At 37.6% G+C, this 17,940-nt stretch overlaps 1 protein-coding gene and 1 non-coding gene across 8 annotated transcripts in view; both read right to left on the reverse strand.

The window, feature by feature from the left end:
* Positions 1 to 17,940, reverse strand: part of CNOT1 (CCR4-NOT transcription complex subunit 1) — an 83,294-nt gene that overhangs the window by 6,000 nt on the left and 59,354 nt on the right. For 4 of the 7 annotated variants that reach the window (XM_065925437.1, XM_065925438.1, XM_065925435.1 and 1 more), the window contains exons 25-43: positions 16,853 to 17,032; positions 15,300 to 15,416; positions 14,868 to 14,978; positions 14,455 to 14,532; positions 14,099 to 14,276; positions 13,173 to 13,303; positions 12,256 to 12,552; positions 11,417 to 11,557; positions 11,219 to 11,323; positions 10,509 to 10,628; positions 9,036 to 9,227; positions 8,318 to 8,460; positions 7,758 to 7,866; positions 7,491 to 7,660; positions 6,595 to 6,847; positions 4,396 to 4,644; positions 3,272 to 3,435; positions 2,971 to 3,088; positions 1,733 to 1,834 (exon numbers count right to left, since the gene is read on the reverse strand). In XM_065925437.1, coding sequence (XP_065781509.1) covers positions 1,733 to 1,834; positions 2,971 to 3,088; positions 3,272 to 3,435; positions 4,396 to 4,644; positions 6,595 to 6,847; positions 7,491 to 7,660; positions 7,758 to 7,866; positions 8,318 to 8,460; positions 9,036 to 9,227; positions 10,509 to 10,628; positions 11,219 to 11,323; positions 11,417 to 11,557; positions 12,256 to 12,552; positions 13,173 to 13,303; positions 14,099 to 14,276; positions 14,455 to 14,532; positions 14,868 to 14,978; positions 15,300 to 15,416; positions 16,853 to 17,032 — 2,958 coding nt within the window. The remainder of the gene's footprint in view (positions 1 to 1,732; positions 1,835 to 2,970; positions 3,089 to 3,271; positions 3,436 to 4,395; positions 4,645 to 6,594; positions 6,848 to 7,490; positions 7,661 to 7,757; positions 7,867 to 8,317; positions 8,461 to 9,035; positions 9,228 to 10,508; positions 10,629 to 11,218; positions 11,324 to 11,416; positions 11,558 to 12,255; positions 12,553 to 13,172; positions 13,304 to 14,098; positions 14,277 to 14,454; positions 14,533 to 14,867; positions 14,979 to 15,299; positions 15,417 to 16,852; positions 17,033 to 17,940) is intronic. The other 3 variants (XM_065925440.1, XM_065925441.1, XM_065925439.1) reach the window with 1 other exon arrangement.
* LOC136162260 (small nucleolar RNA SNORA46) lies at positions 16,199 to 16,337 on the reverse strand. The gene has a single exon (XR_010662068.1). It is a non-coding gene; the product is annotated as a small nucleolar RNA SNORA46 (small nucleolar RNA).

A 17,940-nucleotide genomic window follows, 5' to 3' on the forward strand; every position in this document is an offset into this window, starting at 1 on the left:
ATATTTGTTAAAACTCTTTCCTCAAAGAAACTCTAGGGCTGGCTTTACTGCCGAATCCTTACAAATATTTAAGGAAAAATCAACACTATTCACAATCTTAATACAAAAAGATTTTTCCAACCCCTTCGATAAAAGTAGCATAACTTTGATCCCAAAACGACAAGAAAACCAAAAACAAACAAAAAAAAATCCTAAACAAGTAGAAATGGAAATCAGTGATATATCACAACTAAATGATCCACACATGAATGCAATGGCAGTTTAATAATCTGAAAATTAATGGACTAATAACATTGACAAAAAAACACATATGACCTTGAGTTCAAGAAAGCATCCAATAAAATTCAATACTCATTTTAATGATTTTTAAAACTATCCTCAAATTATGAATAAAAGGGCATTTCCTTAACCAGAAAATGGTACCTACAAAACTACAGATTTATAAAAACATTATACAATTTCACAAAAACATCATTATCTGGGAATAAGTCTATGGAAAGTAAAATTAAAGACCTACCAACTAAATAGAGATACACATGGGTTGAAAGGTTCGATGTTATTAAGGCATCTACTTTCTCCAAGTTGATCTACATATTCAGTGAAATCTCAATCTAAATCCCAGCAAGTTTTACGAGCAAAGCTAACTGCAAAGTTTTATGGGACTGCAAGTGACACAGAATAGCCAAAAGAGTGTTACAAGAGAGCAAAGTTGAAGAAGAGTTTGCTGTACCTCATTACCTTTACAGTAAGTCTTACCATCAAGACCTTTTGATACTGGGCTAAGAACAGATCAACAGATGAACGAGAGAGATGCCCATACATTGTCAGCTAGATCATACAGGTACTAAACCAACTGAACAAGAAATGAAGAACTTTAAAAATGTTGCTGAAAAGCCTGACATATCTATTAAGCTGGAGGAGGGTATAAGGAAGGGGAGAAAATGACCATCATCATTCACAAATTAATTAAGTTTGCTTTCTGAATGTAAATGTAAAAGCCAGACTGAATGGTTTTTTGGGTAGGGGGCGGGCATGTGTAGAACAGAATGAATTTAAGACTGGCATGAATTTAAGATTGGCAAAGATTTCTTACCCAAGACACAAAAAACAACGTACAATAAAAGAAGAAAACTGGTCAGTTTGACTACACTGAATTTAAAGCATCTATCCCTCAAAAAACACATTACTTTTAAGGGAGTGAAAAGGCAAGCTACAGGAATAGGAGATCATCAAACGGCTTACATCCAGAATACTTAAGAATCCTTGTTAAAAAAAAGAAGAAAAACCCAGATAATCCCAAAGGGATATGAGCACAAGGCTGGAAGAGGAACATCATCAAAGGTGGATACCCAACTGGCCAATCTACACACAAAAATCTTATTAAGAAATCAAGGAAATGCAAATTAAATCCACAATGAGATCCTTCTGCACAACTGCCAAAATGACTAAAATGAAAAACAGACAATTTCAAGTATGGTAAGCATGGGGAGAAACAGTCTAATGCAATTCTGGAAGAGTTAACTGGTGCACACATTGATATATGAACATCAAGCACTGGTTATATAAGTATGTTCAATTTTTGCACTTTTCTGAATATGTGTTACACTTTAAAAGCTTAATAAAACCAACATTAGGCCTCATATACTGCCAGTTGAAGTATTTTTCAAGTGTTTTAAACTACTTTGAGTGTTAGGTTTTAATTATTCTAATTTTACAACTTCAAATTAATTACCTTGTAGAGGATTTGCATAGGTTTGGTGAGTTCCACATTTCTAAGGAAAGGCGCTAAATATTTGAATAAATCAATCAGTAACTGTGCATACATAGGCCATCCCTGAAAGAAACATACATATGGGTCATAATTACACTCAGCTGCTGTCCTGCCACCAAAAAGGTTGCCCAGGCAGCTACGCTGTGACTTATTTTCTTCATAAACCTCTCTTAAAGACTGACTGGCACGAAAAAGCAGCAAAATAATGCAGATAATGGGAAATGATATTTGAAACAAACTGGCTCCAGAAATTCCAGGATATATGGGTCCTTCTGCCTGCACCAACATTTTAAATAGGGGAAGGATGTTTCAGACAGAACACAAAACACCCAGCCAACTAAGAAACACACATCTGTTTTCTTAATTTCTTCAAGTCCTAATCTCAACTACTTATTTTTCCCACGTTCAAATAAAGAGTTTCCCACTCTTAGCAAATAACCTCATCCAATTTACAACATGAATCCTTTATTTTCACCCAAATTTGGCCTGCTTACTATATTTCAATTATACCAATTATGTGCACTTTGGGTAGACTTTATTCAGTATTGTTCCTCCTCATGGAATGCACTTATTCACTGGATACCAAATCCATTTAAGGATTATTTCACTATTTTTTTTTTTTAACCAAACACATAGTAGTCACATTTGTCTTCTGATCTGAAGGGTCAATCAAAGGTACTTCCTCAGACTCATCTGCCACTTCATCGCAAGATGAGAAACTTTCTCATATAACTGTGTTTATTCACAATTATACTAAAAACTTTTATCTCAAATTTTATCTTAATTCTTCAAATACAGTAGAGACCAGTGGTCTTCAATCCTGAATGTATGAGTCTTTAGTATTTAGAGTGAGAACTTGTAAAACTGGCAGGTTCCCGAGTTCCATTACTCAAGAGTTGTATATAACTGTCTACAGAGGTGCTTTAGGGTCTCAACATTTTTTGGAAAACCCCTTACAAGGCTGACATAAGGTGACTCAGAACAACTTGGAGAAGCCATACCCTAATCATTGAGGAATGGCTTTCAGGCAGAGGCGGTCAAGTGCCCGTTATGCCTCTCCCCATGACTTGACTCTGTATTAAATTTAAGGACTCCCAACTAAGCCTGAAAGAAGGACAGTGATCACTGAATGACTAAGAGTGCTAGGAAGTCCCAGGTAGTTACAGTCTTCATCTGCAGGAGATAAACTGCAGCCACACCTTCTGCTGTGGCGTGTGTGCCAGCATTCTTGCAATAAATATCCGATGGGAGATCAGTTCAAGCCAAGCATACACAAAGCCAGGAGCTTTGGTAGGCCTCAAGATGTGGAATGTGTTGCTGAAAGAAGAAAACCTTAGTCAGAAGCACAGTCCAACTTAACGTTTAAAAAAAAAAAAAAAAGACTTACAAGTAGACAACATGCAACCTACATTGTGAACCAACATGCTCCAACAGTTCTTCTCAAATTTTATGACACTATAACAGCAATCCTTAACAATATCATTTTCAACAATAACTCACCAGAAAGCTGTAAGTGTCTGGAAATTAATGGTTTCCAACACATGCTCAGGTGCATTGAGTTCCAAGAGCAGCATGATAAAAATTCGATGGTAGGGAAGTTGCTGAAATTCACTTTGCCGAACATCATGATCCTGTAGGAGAACTCCCACTACTATACCGAGGACCTATAGAGCACATAGATTATACAGCATGTAAATTCATGAAGATAGTTCATTTACCACTCTCTAGTCATGCTTCATACCTTTCATTCTTATGCCTGACATGGAAGTAAATATAAAATTATATACTGGAAGCCAAAGGGACCACACACGGTGGTTTGATTTGCCCTGTAGTTTTGTATGTTTTCTCTGAATTTCCATAACCGTGGGCCAGACATGTACACACTCCACAAATTTTTCTAAAGCTCTAAAAGTCAGCATGGTACATCATATTTTATCCTGTTTACACAACCAACCTAATTTTTCTGGTCTGACATAAAGCTTACAGGAGGCAAGTGATGTCTACTTCTCTTGGCATTTAGGAGATGGGAGGTCAGATATGCTGTTAGGTTGCGGAAACGTTGCAGAACTATCCTGCACTCCACTTGATTTCACCACTGAAGAGCAGGGGACATGAAACCCATTTGTAACTATCCAAGACCAAAGTCTAAGTTCATTTTTGCACTATCTTAACATTTAAATTACCAGGAATTCCACTGCAGAAATCAAAGAAAAACTCTGTTCCTTTTCAGAAAATCAAAGACAACTGCAATGTCACTCATGGTATCTGAGTTGTCAGTCTTATGTTTTCAATGGAGGTGTCTAGCCATCCCATTCATCCCATACATAACTCTGTACATGGGGGCAAATTTTATACTACCTACGTATCTTCTCATGTAGTCATTACCAAACAGGAATGCACTGAAGATAACCTTACATATTTTTGTTTTCAGGAAGGGTGTCTTTCAGTTAAGGCACCATACTCCTCTTATAAAATTCGGTGATTATGTTTACTTATTATCTATGAATTTAATTTCGGGACAGAAAGGGAGATACTACAAAATGTTTTGAGGGCCCTGTAGGGTTGAGAACCACTGATGCAGACTTCAAGCGTGCAAAAGTCTAAGCCAAGAAAGGATTTCAGACCTTATTCAGCAGATTAATCTTTGTGACAGTGTTGGTGGCCTCCCCTGAGTGCTTTACTAGCAGTGCAATGAGTCGGACAAAGGCATCCAGGTTGTGATAGCACTTGGCTCGGATCATGGTGGGATTAGCAGCAGGATTGTGCTGCTGCTCTGCCTGAGCACGGTAACTGATTTCAACACACATTTCAGTACACAGACGAAAGAACCTTGTTATGAGGTCATCAGTCTTCAGGATTCCTTGCTGGTGCATCTACCAAGGGAACAAAAACATTAGAAGGCAGGATGAGATAACACACATGAATAAATGTTTAATTTTCACGTTAAGAAGTATTCTCTCGTTTAATCCTATTGTCACATTTCTAACTGTTACTTTGTCAAACAGTAGAACCCATGACAGAATTCCATCAATTTTGATGGAAAATGAGAAAGAAGATAATAACAGGGCAATCTTAAACAAGCAGTCCATAGTCAATAATTTCAAAAGTTAACTATGCAAGTTAAACCACCTTTTTAGTAACCCATTAAGTCATATTAAGACATTCTGGTCAATGTGTATTTCCCCCAAGTAAGATATTAAGTTACATATACTTTACTTCCTCACAAAATTTAAGATAATTTCTTCCATCTTTCTTCCATCTGACTTAACCAAAAACAACAAAATTTCTGAAAACTCCAACTAGCTGTACTAGGAAAATCAAATAATAATTTATACAAGAAGTAGGTACCAAATTAAAATGCTCACAGATCATACCCAGCTATTTTAATGTAAATTAAGATAAAGTGAAAAAGGTTAAGTTTATTTAAAAGAAAGGATAAAGTACAAATTTTACGACATAATCTGGAAGTGAAGCAGAGAAGTTATTTGGCTAGTACAAAAAAAGAAAAAGAAGACAGTGTAAAAAACATTAAGGCTGCAGAGGGAGGTCAGTGCTTACTAAGCCATGAAACCAAGCCCAGAATGAAAACTTGTTTTAAAAAGTTTCCAAGATAATGGTCAAGCTAACTGTCCCTTGATAGGTAATTAACACAGCTGAACTGACGTTAATAATACCCTAGGCAAAACAGATGGCCTGCAAAGGGACTTCTGTACAATGAAATCTAAAAAACTAAGTGGGGAGAAGAAATGAGGACAGACTGCTATGATTAAGAGGGAGCATAAGAGGAAAAAGGAATTCTCAAAAAGATTCAAAAGCACAGAAAAATATAATACATTATCTTTTTCAAATGAAGAGAAGAAACAAGAGCAAATAAGCCAAGAGGAAGAGCTGAGACAGGTGCCACATCCATACCCATGAAATATCAATGATCACAAAAACCAATTGATTTGAAATTCCTCCATCCAAATTGGAAATCAAGCTCTAAGTATGCAGTAGCAGCTTTTCAATAGGGTATGTTTGATAATTCTTTGAATTCCTTTAAGGGAGAAACTTACTTATTATGATTTAACTAAAAAAAATCAATCATGTTGAAAAGTAAATCCAATTCTTAACAACTTCTAAAATTCAAACCAGCTCTTCCATATTCATTTGTCATTCAAATGAAAGATAATTTAAATCTTTCTTTGGTGGCACACCTAAGCTTTGGTCTCAGTTTTAAGAAATACAATGGTCAAAATGCAGAAATAAGTATTTTAGGAGATAGCTAAGCTAACTAATTTAGAACTATAAAAAGCACTACCATTTAAATACTGAAGTTTTACTGTTATATTTTCAATTTTCTATGTTTTTGTTTTTTTGGCTGTGTCTCACAGCTTGCAGGATCTCGGTTCCCCAGCCAGGGACTGAACTCGAGTCACCAAAGTGAAAGCACCAAATCCGAACCACAAGACCAGCAGGGGCTCCTTGCTTTACTTTAAACATGGGCTGTTACAGAACTTTACTTAGCCCATAACCTCATCGCTGCTGATAATCAAGCTGGTAAAATTACTATATACATCTGGCAGTTTTATTGTTCATTATCTGGTCCACTGTACTCTGTAGCTGTGACAACTGAAATCAGATAAAAAGTACTAAAGGGAGTAGGAAATGCTGACTTTACTGCTTAGTGACCAATGATGAGAAAATAAACAGTATCAATTTAACTGAGTAATGATGCAGACATTTTTGGTTTACATGAGTATGGAGGTAACTGACCACAGGTACATAATACTGAGCTTTAATAATGGAGGCATCACACCCTACTTATGTTGAATAAAAAGCACCTTTCTTTCCAAAAGCTCTACCTGTCCAACAAACGCAGAGAAAGCTTTGGTACTGTCACGACCAGCTGCTGCTGAATGGTAGAGATTCACCCATTCCCTCAGAAGATACTCTGCCTTCTCCCTCAGGCCTGGAGGATCATCATACTCTGAGGCTTGAGAGATCCCAGAATGCATCATAAAGTTAGGGCCTCCATGAGCACGATCAATCATTGCTTCATAGTTGGATCGCACTACTTCCATCAGTTGGGGCAATCTAGTACAATAAATCCAGAATGAAAATCAGTCTACTCATGGTTGTGATTTCAAAGACATACAGTTGGAAATTTGCTTATTTAATAGAAACCACAAGAGTGATGATCATTTACCATTCCCATAATTAAATAAAACTATCCTCGGTTTTCTTTCTATCTGTTTACCCATGAGGACAAAATGTGCAAATGACTGACTTCAGTTAAGTCACTTCTTGACCAAAAAACGCCCAATGAAATGGAGCTGATGTCCGTGGTCAAAAAATTATTCACTGCATGCCCACTATGTCCCATGCTTTGTGTTACTTAATTCTCAACAGCTATTCAAGATATTATTTCCATTTTATGTAAGAAAAAAGCTTAGAGGGGATAAGTCAACTTGTCTAAAATCAGATTTTAAGCAGCAGAGTCAGGCCTTCAACAGAGGACTCTGCCACCAAACCTAGTGCTGTATGTACTGGTGTGCAGCAAGAGGGCTTGGCAGCAGTTAGTTAAGCTTTCATATTTCAAGGGACAATATTAGGCCTCACCAAAGCTTACCATATGTTGTAGGTAAATCTGTTATGTAACAGGGAACGTTAGTAAGTCTACACACTCATTTCTAAAACTGCAGAATGCAACAACAACCCCAAAACATTTCGTTCTCACCCTTCAGGAGCATTGCCTCTGGAGTGAGCATTAATCCTCATGAGGGTTTCAATGGTGTGGAACAGATCTGCCTCAGTAACATGGGCAACGCTCCTTTCATCCACCAGCAGTATTTTTACCAATTGCATAGCAAATGCCACAGCCATGTAGTTTAAACCATTCTCCATTGACTGGCAACACAGAAAGCACAATGTAAGAAAGACAGCACTGACAGCAGACACACCTCCCAACCACCAGAGCCTTTTCTCCGTGTAATTCTTTCCATACCTGGGCGAGGTGAAGATCATACTGCTGCATGTTGACCAGATGATTGCGGATTAGCAACTCCACTGCCTCCACATTATATTTGTATTCATCCCGACACTCAATTAGGCACCTACGAAAGTCAGTATTCCTTTATTCATAACGGCTCACCCATACTGTGGATCAGGTGAAATAAAGGGCCTGCTTCATTCAATGTTAACTCATTCCAAATTAAGGATGCTTTGAGTACCAACTGAAAATCAGTTTATCAGTTTCCAAGATTTAAAATAACCAGTAACGAAGAACAGATAACCCAGTGTTAAAGTTTTGCTAAATCTCGAAAACAAAGCATTCCATTTAAGACATTATATATTTATAAGTATCACTTCTATAAAATCACTGAAACCAAATTATTCCCCAACAAGGTACCGGTTTTCTGTATACATCATGGTCAACAGGTGGAAAAAGAATAATTCTCACTACTTAAAATTAGAAATTCCGTATGTCTAAACTTCATAAACAGGGCCATGTGGCGTGTGAGAAGGCAGTTGAATAAATATTACTCTTCTAAGACAGGGACTGACCTTGTGATCTGTTTGTTACACCATGGAGACCCATATGCCCGGCCATCTTGAAGAGCTTTCAAGACCAAGAGGTGGCACTCTCTGTAGCGAAGGAGGAGGTCAGCGTCAGCACCACTGGTGGCATCCAGTAAGCCCTCTACAGCCTATCGAAAGGAAAAAAGCATTCATCCAGATTCATGGAAAATACTCAACCCCAAAATCAAAGTCAATACCAAACCTTGATACAAAGTACAATGTATCTTCTAAGGCCTCAGTAAAGAATTTCTCCCCACACACCAAAACCCTTTCCACTTGCCTCACACACACCCTCTCCCAGTTCCTTCCAGTTTATACTTACTACATTCCTCACTGTCAGAAAAGGCTTCACTGTCCCTGCAGAGCCAAAACCCATTGTGGCCCCACACCCTGTCCCCCCCACAAATACTCAGATCAACTGTCTCTCAAAACCTAAGGGAATATCTTTTATTAAAGTTTCTTAAATAATCATAATTCCTGAAAATCTTACCTTTATGGGAAAAAAAGAAAGATTTCCCACTTTAAAATTTGTAACTATTTGTAACAGATATTCTACTCTGGAGAAAATCACCTGCTTACTACAGAACAGAACCTGTTTTATATTAATTTTTTAAAATCTTAACCATAAAGTAGATAATGGTGCAGGTCACCAGATGTTTACAAACTTAGCGTCTTCTAAAACAAACAGATTAAGAACACTAACCTTCTGGAGCAATCCAAGAGCAGCAATGGCATCTCGAGAGTTCCGTGATAATACTACAACCTCCAGAAGACTTCTGAGGGCCTGAGCTTGGGGGTTCATGGCCAAAGTTGGCGGGATAGCGTGAAGATGCTGCTCCAGTTCTGTAATACACTTATCATAAATCTGAGCTACATCATCTGTTGCCCAAGCTTGCTGTTTTGGAGGAGGAAACAACCAAAAGGGAGGGGGGGGGCAGAATTAAAAGACTTTTCACTGGCACAAGCAGCAATTTAAAATTGGGTATGTTTACTACCCTTAATTTCTTTTTCATCAAAAACATGGAAAGGCTCTTTCATTTCCCTTCCTGAACTATTTCATCTTGATGCTGTTAGGTGGGGCAGTGCAAAATAAGCACTAGGGGCGTGGGGTTTTACTTGATAGTGGAAAGCTTTGCAAACATCAACACAAACAAGTGATGAAAGAGGGCATGATAAACAATGAGACAGGCTGAGGGCAGCACCCCCTTGTAGCATCTAATAATCTCTTTGTAGCCTATGAAAGTAAGTAATTCAAACCATGGAAAATATAGTATTCAGTCAAACTGTTAAAACTCAGTAAGAGAACAAAAACACAGCATCATTTCTGTGACATTCCTATCAAACATGTACTACCTGAATCTATTCATGAGAACATATTGTACAAACCCAAATTAGGTCATTACACTAAACCATGGGCCTGTAATCAAAGTGTCAAGGCCATGGAAGATGAGAAAAGGAGCTAGGCTAGATTGACTTGGGGGAAAAGTTTTAAACATGTCAGCTAAATGAAATGTGATTCTTTTTCTGGGGGGGTGGAGTGGGGGAAACGCAGCTTGTGAGACCTTCGTTCCCTGACAGGAAACCAAACCCGGGCCCCGCAGTGGCAGAGCAAAGTCCTATCCTACCACCAGGCCACTAGGGATTTTCTGACGTGTGTGACTCTGATTTAGATTCTTTTACTATAAAAAGATCATATTAGGACACTCTGTAAAACCTGAATGAGGTCTAAGCATTAGATGATATTAATGTATCGGTGTTAACTCCGATTTCAATGGTTTTACTATGGTCACATAGAATGTCTTTGTAGGAAACACAGACTAAAGGATACAGGAGTGACTGGAACATCAAGGTCAGCACCTATGTTCAAATGGTTCAGAAGAAAATGTTTCCCCCTCACATTTTCAACTTTTATAACATTACAAATTTTTAGAAAATCTTTTTACAAAGAACAGGGCAAACCATGGAGTCACCAAGTAAATTCCTTTAGTTATGCCAAACATGAAGGTTAAATCAACCTCGTGGATTAAAAAAAACTCCCGAATGCCATGCTGCTGTGTGCTGTGGGTAACTTTTTTTCCTTGTAGCTTAAGCTCCTGGGAACAAGTGACAGATTAACTGACAGAAACATTCAAATTAAACTGTAAACTCCTCAATTTAATCCAAGACAAGTACTTACCTTCATGGGCTGGGCTAAAAATCCTGTGGGCTGACTTAAATCATTTGTAGGCAAGAAGCCAGGCACATTGCGTGCAAACTCTTCATAAACAGCTAGCTGCTTTGGGTCCACACCACCAACCTCGGAAAAAGAAAACCTGTTTTAACAGGATCCTCTTCACAATCAAGGGAAAACTTTTTATCAAAGTGGAAACTTTGCATGGGAAAGTTTGCACCAGGGTTTTGAGAAGGGACACAGACAGGAGGTAGTCTTTACAACATTTAACACATGACTGAATAGGCATGCATGTGCACACACACAGTTCAGTGTTTTCTATTTTCCCTGAGACCTGTCAGAGTCACCCTCATTTATAAAGACTTTTTCCACTGGCAAATGCCTCAAGTAGGACCATGCGGCCAGTGCAATTCTCCAATGGAGCTGTAAAAATGGTAAGATTTCTCAACATTGTCTTCTCACCAACAAGCAACAAAAACTGAAGTATCAGAAGGGAAGACCAAGCTCAGAAACAAAAACTAGAAGGCATATGAACTTTTAACAGCAGCACTTCAACAACAGGGGGAGGGGATACATCTAAGCTATTTCTGTGTCTTCCCCACAGGTAGCCTTTAAGAGAAATAACATGCTTCCTCAGAAACAGAATTTAACCCCTATCCCAGTCCTCAGAAAGAAAACAGAGACAGGGCAGGGAGAGACAGAGCCCCAAGACTCACTTTCAGCCTGATTTGCTCGGGCATCCGCTCAGCTTGGTATGTTAACACAACAGGATCACAATACCTTCGCCCTTCTTGCCTAGCATGTTTTCTCAGTTCAAATTCCTGCAAACAAAAAAAAATCACTGAGGTTCTTGTTATGAGGCACTTTCTTGAATGGAAAAACAAATACTTAAAAGGCAAATGCTAAACACTTACAGTTGCTAATCTCTTGTCCATCTCAGGGCCTGCTTTTTCTACTGCAGTCTTCTGAATAAAACAGCAAGCTAATTCACAATTGTCCTGAGCTAATTGAGCAGCTGCCTGATCCATCATTTCCCTTTGTTGTGGGCTTGCAGTCTATTGGGAGGAGAAGAGACAGAAAAAAATTTAAAGTTTTCTGTGGGTACACAAAACAGATAGATGGAATAATAGAAAATGCAATGTTTGGGCAAATTAATTTTAGAAGCTCCAACTCTACTTATGACTTATTAGCTGTGACCATGAAGTAATCTAACAATCATCTTCATCTATAAGATGATACACTACTCAACTGAAACATCTTACCAGCTTGTTGTGAAGATGATGAACACTATGAAAGCAATAAAGCAGTAAACAAAGGTATTATTAACCATGATATCTGAGACCCCAAATGAGTAACTGAGTTATCTGAAGAGGCTATGTGTGCTTATGTATGTGTGCACGCATGCATAGTCACTTTAAACTGTTTTGTACTGTCCTACTCCAAAGTGCTTTAAATCTAAATTCTTCACGGTAAACAGAATCAAGACTGTTAAACTTAGGCAGTTTTCAAAATATCCTTCATTTCTTTAAACCAGTAAGTATCTGGAGTATCTACTATTTGCCAAACACTACTTAGGATAAAATAAACAAAAATAAACACGACCTCACAGAACTGACAAATCTAAGAGGAAGACATCAAACACGTATGGTGACTATTAGAGTACGTGGAATGCTCACTGCTACAAGCAAATAAAAATGAGCTTTTACAGATAAGCAGTAATGAGTTTTATACTACAAGAAAATAGTAAACTTACACGAAGGGCTGAGGCAAAACTGTTTTTCAGGTTGGTTGATATGCTCATGAGTAAAGGTTCCCTGCAAGTAATCATGGCCATTCCAGCTGTCAAGTTCCGCATCATGTGATGAGCTGCTATTCGCATTCGAGATTCCTCAGAATCCAGGGCAAAATCTTTCCTGACTATTTGCTCACAAGTAGTCATGGCAATCTTAATTGATCGGTCCACCACAGGATGGACCAGCTCCTGGACGGCCCGTTCAATTGCTTGGCGCACACACTGCTTCAGCTGTGGATGGGCCTGAAACAAGGGAATCTAGGGAGGAAAAAAGAAGTCAACAACTTGTTTAAATAAAACCACCAAATTTCTACCAGTAATCACACCCTTGTCTTTGAATTACTTCCAAGTTAACCATGAACTACCAATTTCTACTTTAAATAATGAAAAGCTCAGAAAACAGAAGCTGGGCTCCAAAGAGGGAATAGTAGTCACTATATCTTGTGATACATGATTACACATCAAGTTTAATGGGCAAACTGTTCATTACAAGATGCCTAAAGACACTACCCTAGTTAGTCAAAATTTGTGGCTTGAGTACTCCTAAAGGAAATAACTTCTTTAGTAGCATGGGGAAATGCAAAAATAATCAAGATAATAGAAAAAAAAGCTTTCTACAAAAACTATTATTTTCAAAATAGCAAGCATTTTATTAATAAAAAATTATACTGAAATCTTTTGCTTTACTTGAAAGACTACTTATGGGTATTTACTGAATTTTTAAGAAAGTTAAAAAATATTCATGATGAACTTACACTACACATAGTGATTCCTACTCTATGCAACAAAAGCCTACAACTTAGGAATCCAGATAAGGAAGTTGAAAAGGGAAGGGAAAGTAACCAGTTGACCTCATCACAAAGGAACAGTTTACTTACTGTTGGGTTTAGAGTAATGTGTGGTGCCAGGCCTGCGAGGGAATAGACATTGATGTCATGGTAGCTGTACTGTGGCTGTGGTGGAACGGTGGCTGTACAGGTGGTGCTGGTAGCTGGTGTTGTAGAAGTTGCTAAATGTAGAGAAAAAATAAAAGCTAATGAAAGAAGCACACTTCCTGACTACTATAACATTAGCAGGGCATCATGTGGTCTTAATCTAACTAAACTGACTGGATGGGGGTGGGGAGGGGTGCCACAGGTCACATTTTTCCCACCCTAAATTATCACAACCTGAACAAAGCATGTAAAACTCAGTCACTGGCCATGCACCTGGGCACAGGAATGAATTGAGGGGTCATGCCACATTAGCTGGCCCAAACCTTGTTGCATTATTCTATATATAATGTATTATCAATTTTCAACCTATTCTGTTTCCTAGTTTACCTGGGGATTCTTGAGGGCTGAGAAAAAAGAAAAGCTGGTTTATTTTAACCACACCTCCTAAAGCTCCCAGTCCTCTTAATGCATGTTAAACCCACTCCCCGAATGGGTTAAGCCAATCTGGCCATCCCCAGATTTGAGGAATAACACAGGTCTTCATGCCACTGCACTTCTTTCTCTAAGACCTCAAACAATGTCAAAACCTGGCTGAGGGGGAATATGAGGAACAACTGATTAATGATATTAGTTACGAATACCACAGACAGAATTACCAGACAGATACACTTAAGACAATGCCTAGACATTACTAACATTTCCTTAAAAATTTAGAAGGCTCACCAGGAAGTATACAAAATTGCAACCCCACATTATCTAGAAAATTACAATTTGCTAGATGCATGGGAATGCACGTTTGGGAAAAAAAAAAAAAAAATGTACCACTGAAGAGAACCTATGATAAATAGAGAGCTAATTATCACACTTACTTGTGGTTGTGATAGGAGGGAGCTCCTCTGGCTGCTTGACATCTTTCTTTGGAGCAGAGAGTTGCTCATCTAAGTTCTTCAGGCGATCTTTATCCTTTAGGAGGTTTCCAGGTTTTAGCTCATTGATGTCTAATGCAAGATTCTTACAGAGGACCTCAATTTCAAACTTCAAGTTTAACTGTGTAATTCCAATATTCAATGAGAATATTAAAAATGAATATTCAGCTTCATAATAATAGACAGTATTCTCACCCATTTGTCATAGTGCTCCCCCCACTAAATACCCTCTTTTTCCTGTAAATTTTAATAATGTAAAGGAAGACAGTGTTCCTAAGGATAAAGAGCAACAAACTTACCTTTAAGTCATGTTCCTGATGTAGCTCAGCTAATACATTCATAATCGCCATTGTCCAGGGGTTGGGTGGCCTAAAAACCTGAAGAAAACCATTATGTTAAGCTTGCCCCAAACTCACTCTTTAATATGTAACAGTTAAGCACTCACACCCATGCGGCCATAATAAAATCCCTAGTCTTCCCACAACTTGTATTTCAGAAAAACACCAAAACCCAAAGCCACCCATTAAAGTGAGTCCTGTATATTACTGAGCCTCTCAATTTGGAAATCCCAAGCTTCCCTGAGGAAAACTAACTGATCTAGCTCCATGTTGCTAAGAACTGAGGATATAGCCTCTTGACCTTGTGTCAAAACAAATGAACTCTCATTAGATGACTCAAATCAGTGTTCAACAAAATATTAAAATTTACTCACCACACTACGAATGCTGGATTCTAAGACTTTGGCAACAAAGGGCACTACATAGAGCAACTCTTGCTGTCCTTTGACATAAGCCTCTAGCAGCAGAGATTTTACATCCAAGTCCTAGAGAAACAAGCACATCTTTAAATGCTGGGAGTATATTAGAAAATTCCTTATTCAATATCCCCAATTATACTCTGCCAAACTCATCCCCAAAAGTGGAATCAATAATTGACCCTCACCTTATGAAAAGCCAGGGGTAACATTTATACCTTTTATCTTGCTAAACATTGTGAGGCCATGAGCATGCAACTGGGGATTCAAAACATGGGCCAAACCTTCACAGACACCCCGTCAAAACAGCCCCAAATAATGTCAAGATTTTGATAGAATATGCTGTATGAACATTCTCAACGTTTACATGAGCCTTTGGTTAAAACTCACAGTGTGTAAGATGGGTTTATTTTTAGCTAGTGTAATCATTCCTAGCCAGTGTCCCAAGTTCTTCAGCAAAGACCGATCAGAGAAATTGGCTGCAGCTTTATCAGAGGTCAGGAGTACCTGAAACAGTGTAGGATTAAGAAAGGTATGAAAATGAGCTTATAAAAAAAATTCTCAACTAAATGTTTAAGAATTCCATTATTCTACATTAAAAACAAGCCATAAATATTGAGAAGGTATGCCCCAAGGTAGATCCTGTCCACGTATCACTGCAATATTTTATTGTGTTCAGTGACATTTTTACCTTCAAATGTCTTTACATTTAAAAAAAAGGCTAAAAAATTTACAGAAATAAATTTTATAGAAGGTAAAAAATGTAAAATATGTCATATCGACGTGCAGTAACACCACATAGCATGTATGGTCCCACAGCAAAGTATTTTAAAACTGAAAATTTAAGCTAAGTTTGAAGCAGCGACTCAACTGCAAATCTATTTTGAAGAGCTAAATTCAATTCAAATGAAGACTACAGCTATGAATTTTAAGTCCTTCCCAGATAGCAGGCATACTAAGGAGTATAAGAAGATTGCAGTGCTCTGTTGTGATCTTTAGCATTATCTTTGGAAACAACTACGATAACTTTCTGGAATGCACTGTAATATTGCTTACACACTTTGAGAAGACCTAATCCATTTCATCAATTCTCTACTTTTAACTTTCTTAAGGGAGACAGAACCAACACTCCAGTGTCTTGAATACATTCATTTCCTATATAATACCTTTTATGGTTATTAGTTTAAATTTATACTTTTGTTTAAAAGAAAGAATCTTTTGACCCAAATTATGTGGAGATTTTCATATCCCAACAATCCCTGCTATCAAATGACAAAGGCTGAATTTAGTTATGTTCCTTAACTCCATACAGCAACAGCAGAATGGCACAAAGTCAGCTGTGCAACAGAAAGGAGCCAGAAATTCTTTTGCACTACAGCGTAACCAAGAATAGGGAAAATTCCTATTCACAGGTTTAAATATAGTGCTGGTTCCTAAGCCAATATCCCAAGTTATTCAGCCAAGAATGCTTTCAGCTATATGCTGGTTCACACTGTTTTCTTTAAAAATTATTCTTCCTAAGAAAAATACTTAAGATTTTATAGAACAAGCATTAGCCCATTAGGAAATGTTTGACCTTAAAAGAAACTTCTGAGAACCCTAAACAGCTATTTTACAACATTCAAGAGTCTTGAGATATATGGCATTTAAGACATAAATGATGGTATGGTACAGAATGATGAAAATGAGTATGTCTGTGAGACTAAATTCTTCATGAAAATTTAGTTCTGTGTTTGAAACAATGCCTAAAGCAACCTGCATAAATACTGTAACAAATACAACATATAGGAGAAAACAATACCCCCCCCAATTTGATTTGATTACCCCCCACCTGTGTAATCAAATATTTCCAAACTAAAAACAGTAATAAAAAGGTTTGACAGAAAACAAAATTCTGTAAAGCAATTATCCTTCAATTAAAAAAAAAATACAAGAACACTTACTTTGATGTTTCTATAGGTCTCATTCAGAACCATCTTATTAAATTCAGGATTCTTCAGTGTGTCAAGGAAGTTTGAATACAGGCTGTGAAAGTTTGGCTCAATACTGACTCTCTTCATAACCAGGTATTGTGAAACCCAAGGCATAAACTCTTCCTTCACAGTTTCCTTTAGTTCTTCAACCTAGCCAACCATTACAACATGGGAAGTATTCAATTAACAGATGATAAAATACAGTTTTATGTTTCGTTTCTGTGAACACGACTACAGTGTATGTCTACTTGCAAAATTAGATGCTAAAGCAACATGCTGCATCTCCCCAATTTTACATAGATGCTATCAAGTACAGTATATTCAAGTCCATGTAAGTATACAGTCAATCATCTCTTAAGCTGGGTAATTAGAACTGAAACATCTATGGTCACTTTAAGCTTTAAAATTACAAAACATGTAGTCTCTCATCCCCATCTTACTTACTCTCCATCTGAACAAAAGAAGATAAATTACTAATCCACAACTTGTTATTAACAAGCCTGATGCCAGAACTATGTTTTTCTACATTTCTATTTCTAGGAATTATTTGTAAAGTTTGAAAGTTTTCTTCCAAAAAGCATGCAAAATGCTTCAAAATTTTCCCCCAATCAATTATGGTGCGATTCTCAAAGACAGTACTTGCATTATAAATTACATCTCAAAACCCACTTGTTAAGGCTAATTAGTATTGATGAAACAGACATTTCCAAGTATTATCTTAGCACATGATCTTGTAAGGCAAGCATCAATTCTTTTCACAAGCTGTTATTGATCTCTGGGAGGATGTGAATTGTGACTAGAAATACAAATGAAATTCCCATCATCATGAAATCACTTTCAAGTTTACTTCAAAAAGCCTGTAACTCACTGCAAAACAATACTATTTGGGACTTCCCTGGAAGTTCAGTGGTTAAGAGGCTACACTTCCACTGCAGGGAGTGTGAGTTTGGTTCGATCCCTGGTAAGGGAACTAAGGTCCCACATGCCATGCCATGTGGCCTAAATAAATAAATAAATAAATAAAATCAGTGCTATTTAACATCTACAGAGTCCACAAC

This window comes from Muntiacus reevesi, chromosome 2 (assembly GCF_963930625.1).
Source record: "Muntiacus reevesi chromosome 2, mMunRee1.1, whole genome shotgun sequence".
NCBI lineage: Eukaryota > Metazoa > Chordata > Mammalia > Artiodactyla > Cervidae > Muntiacus > Muntiacus reevesi.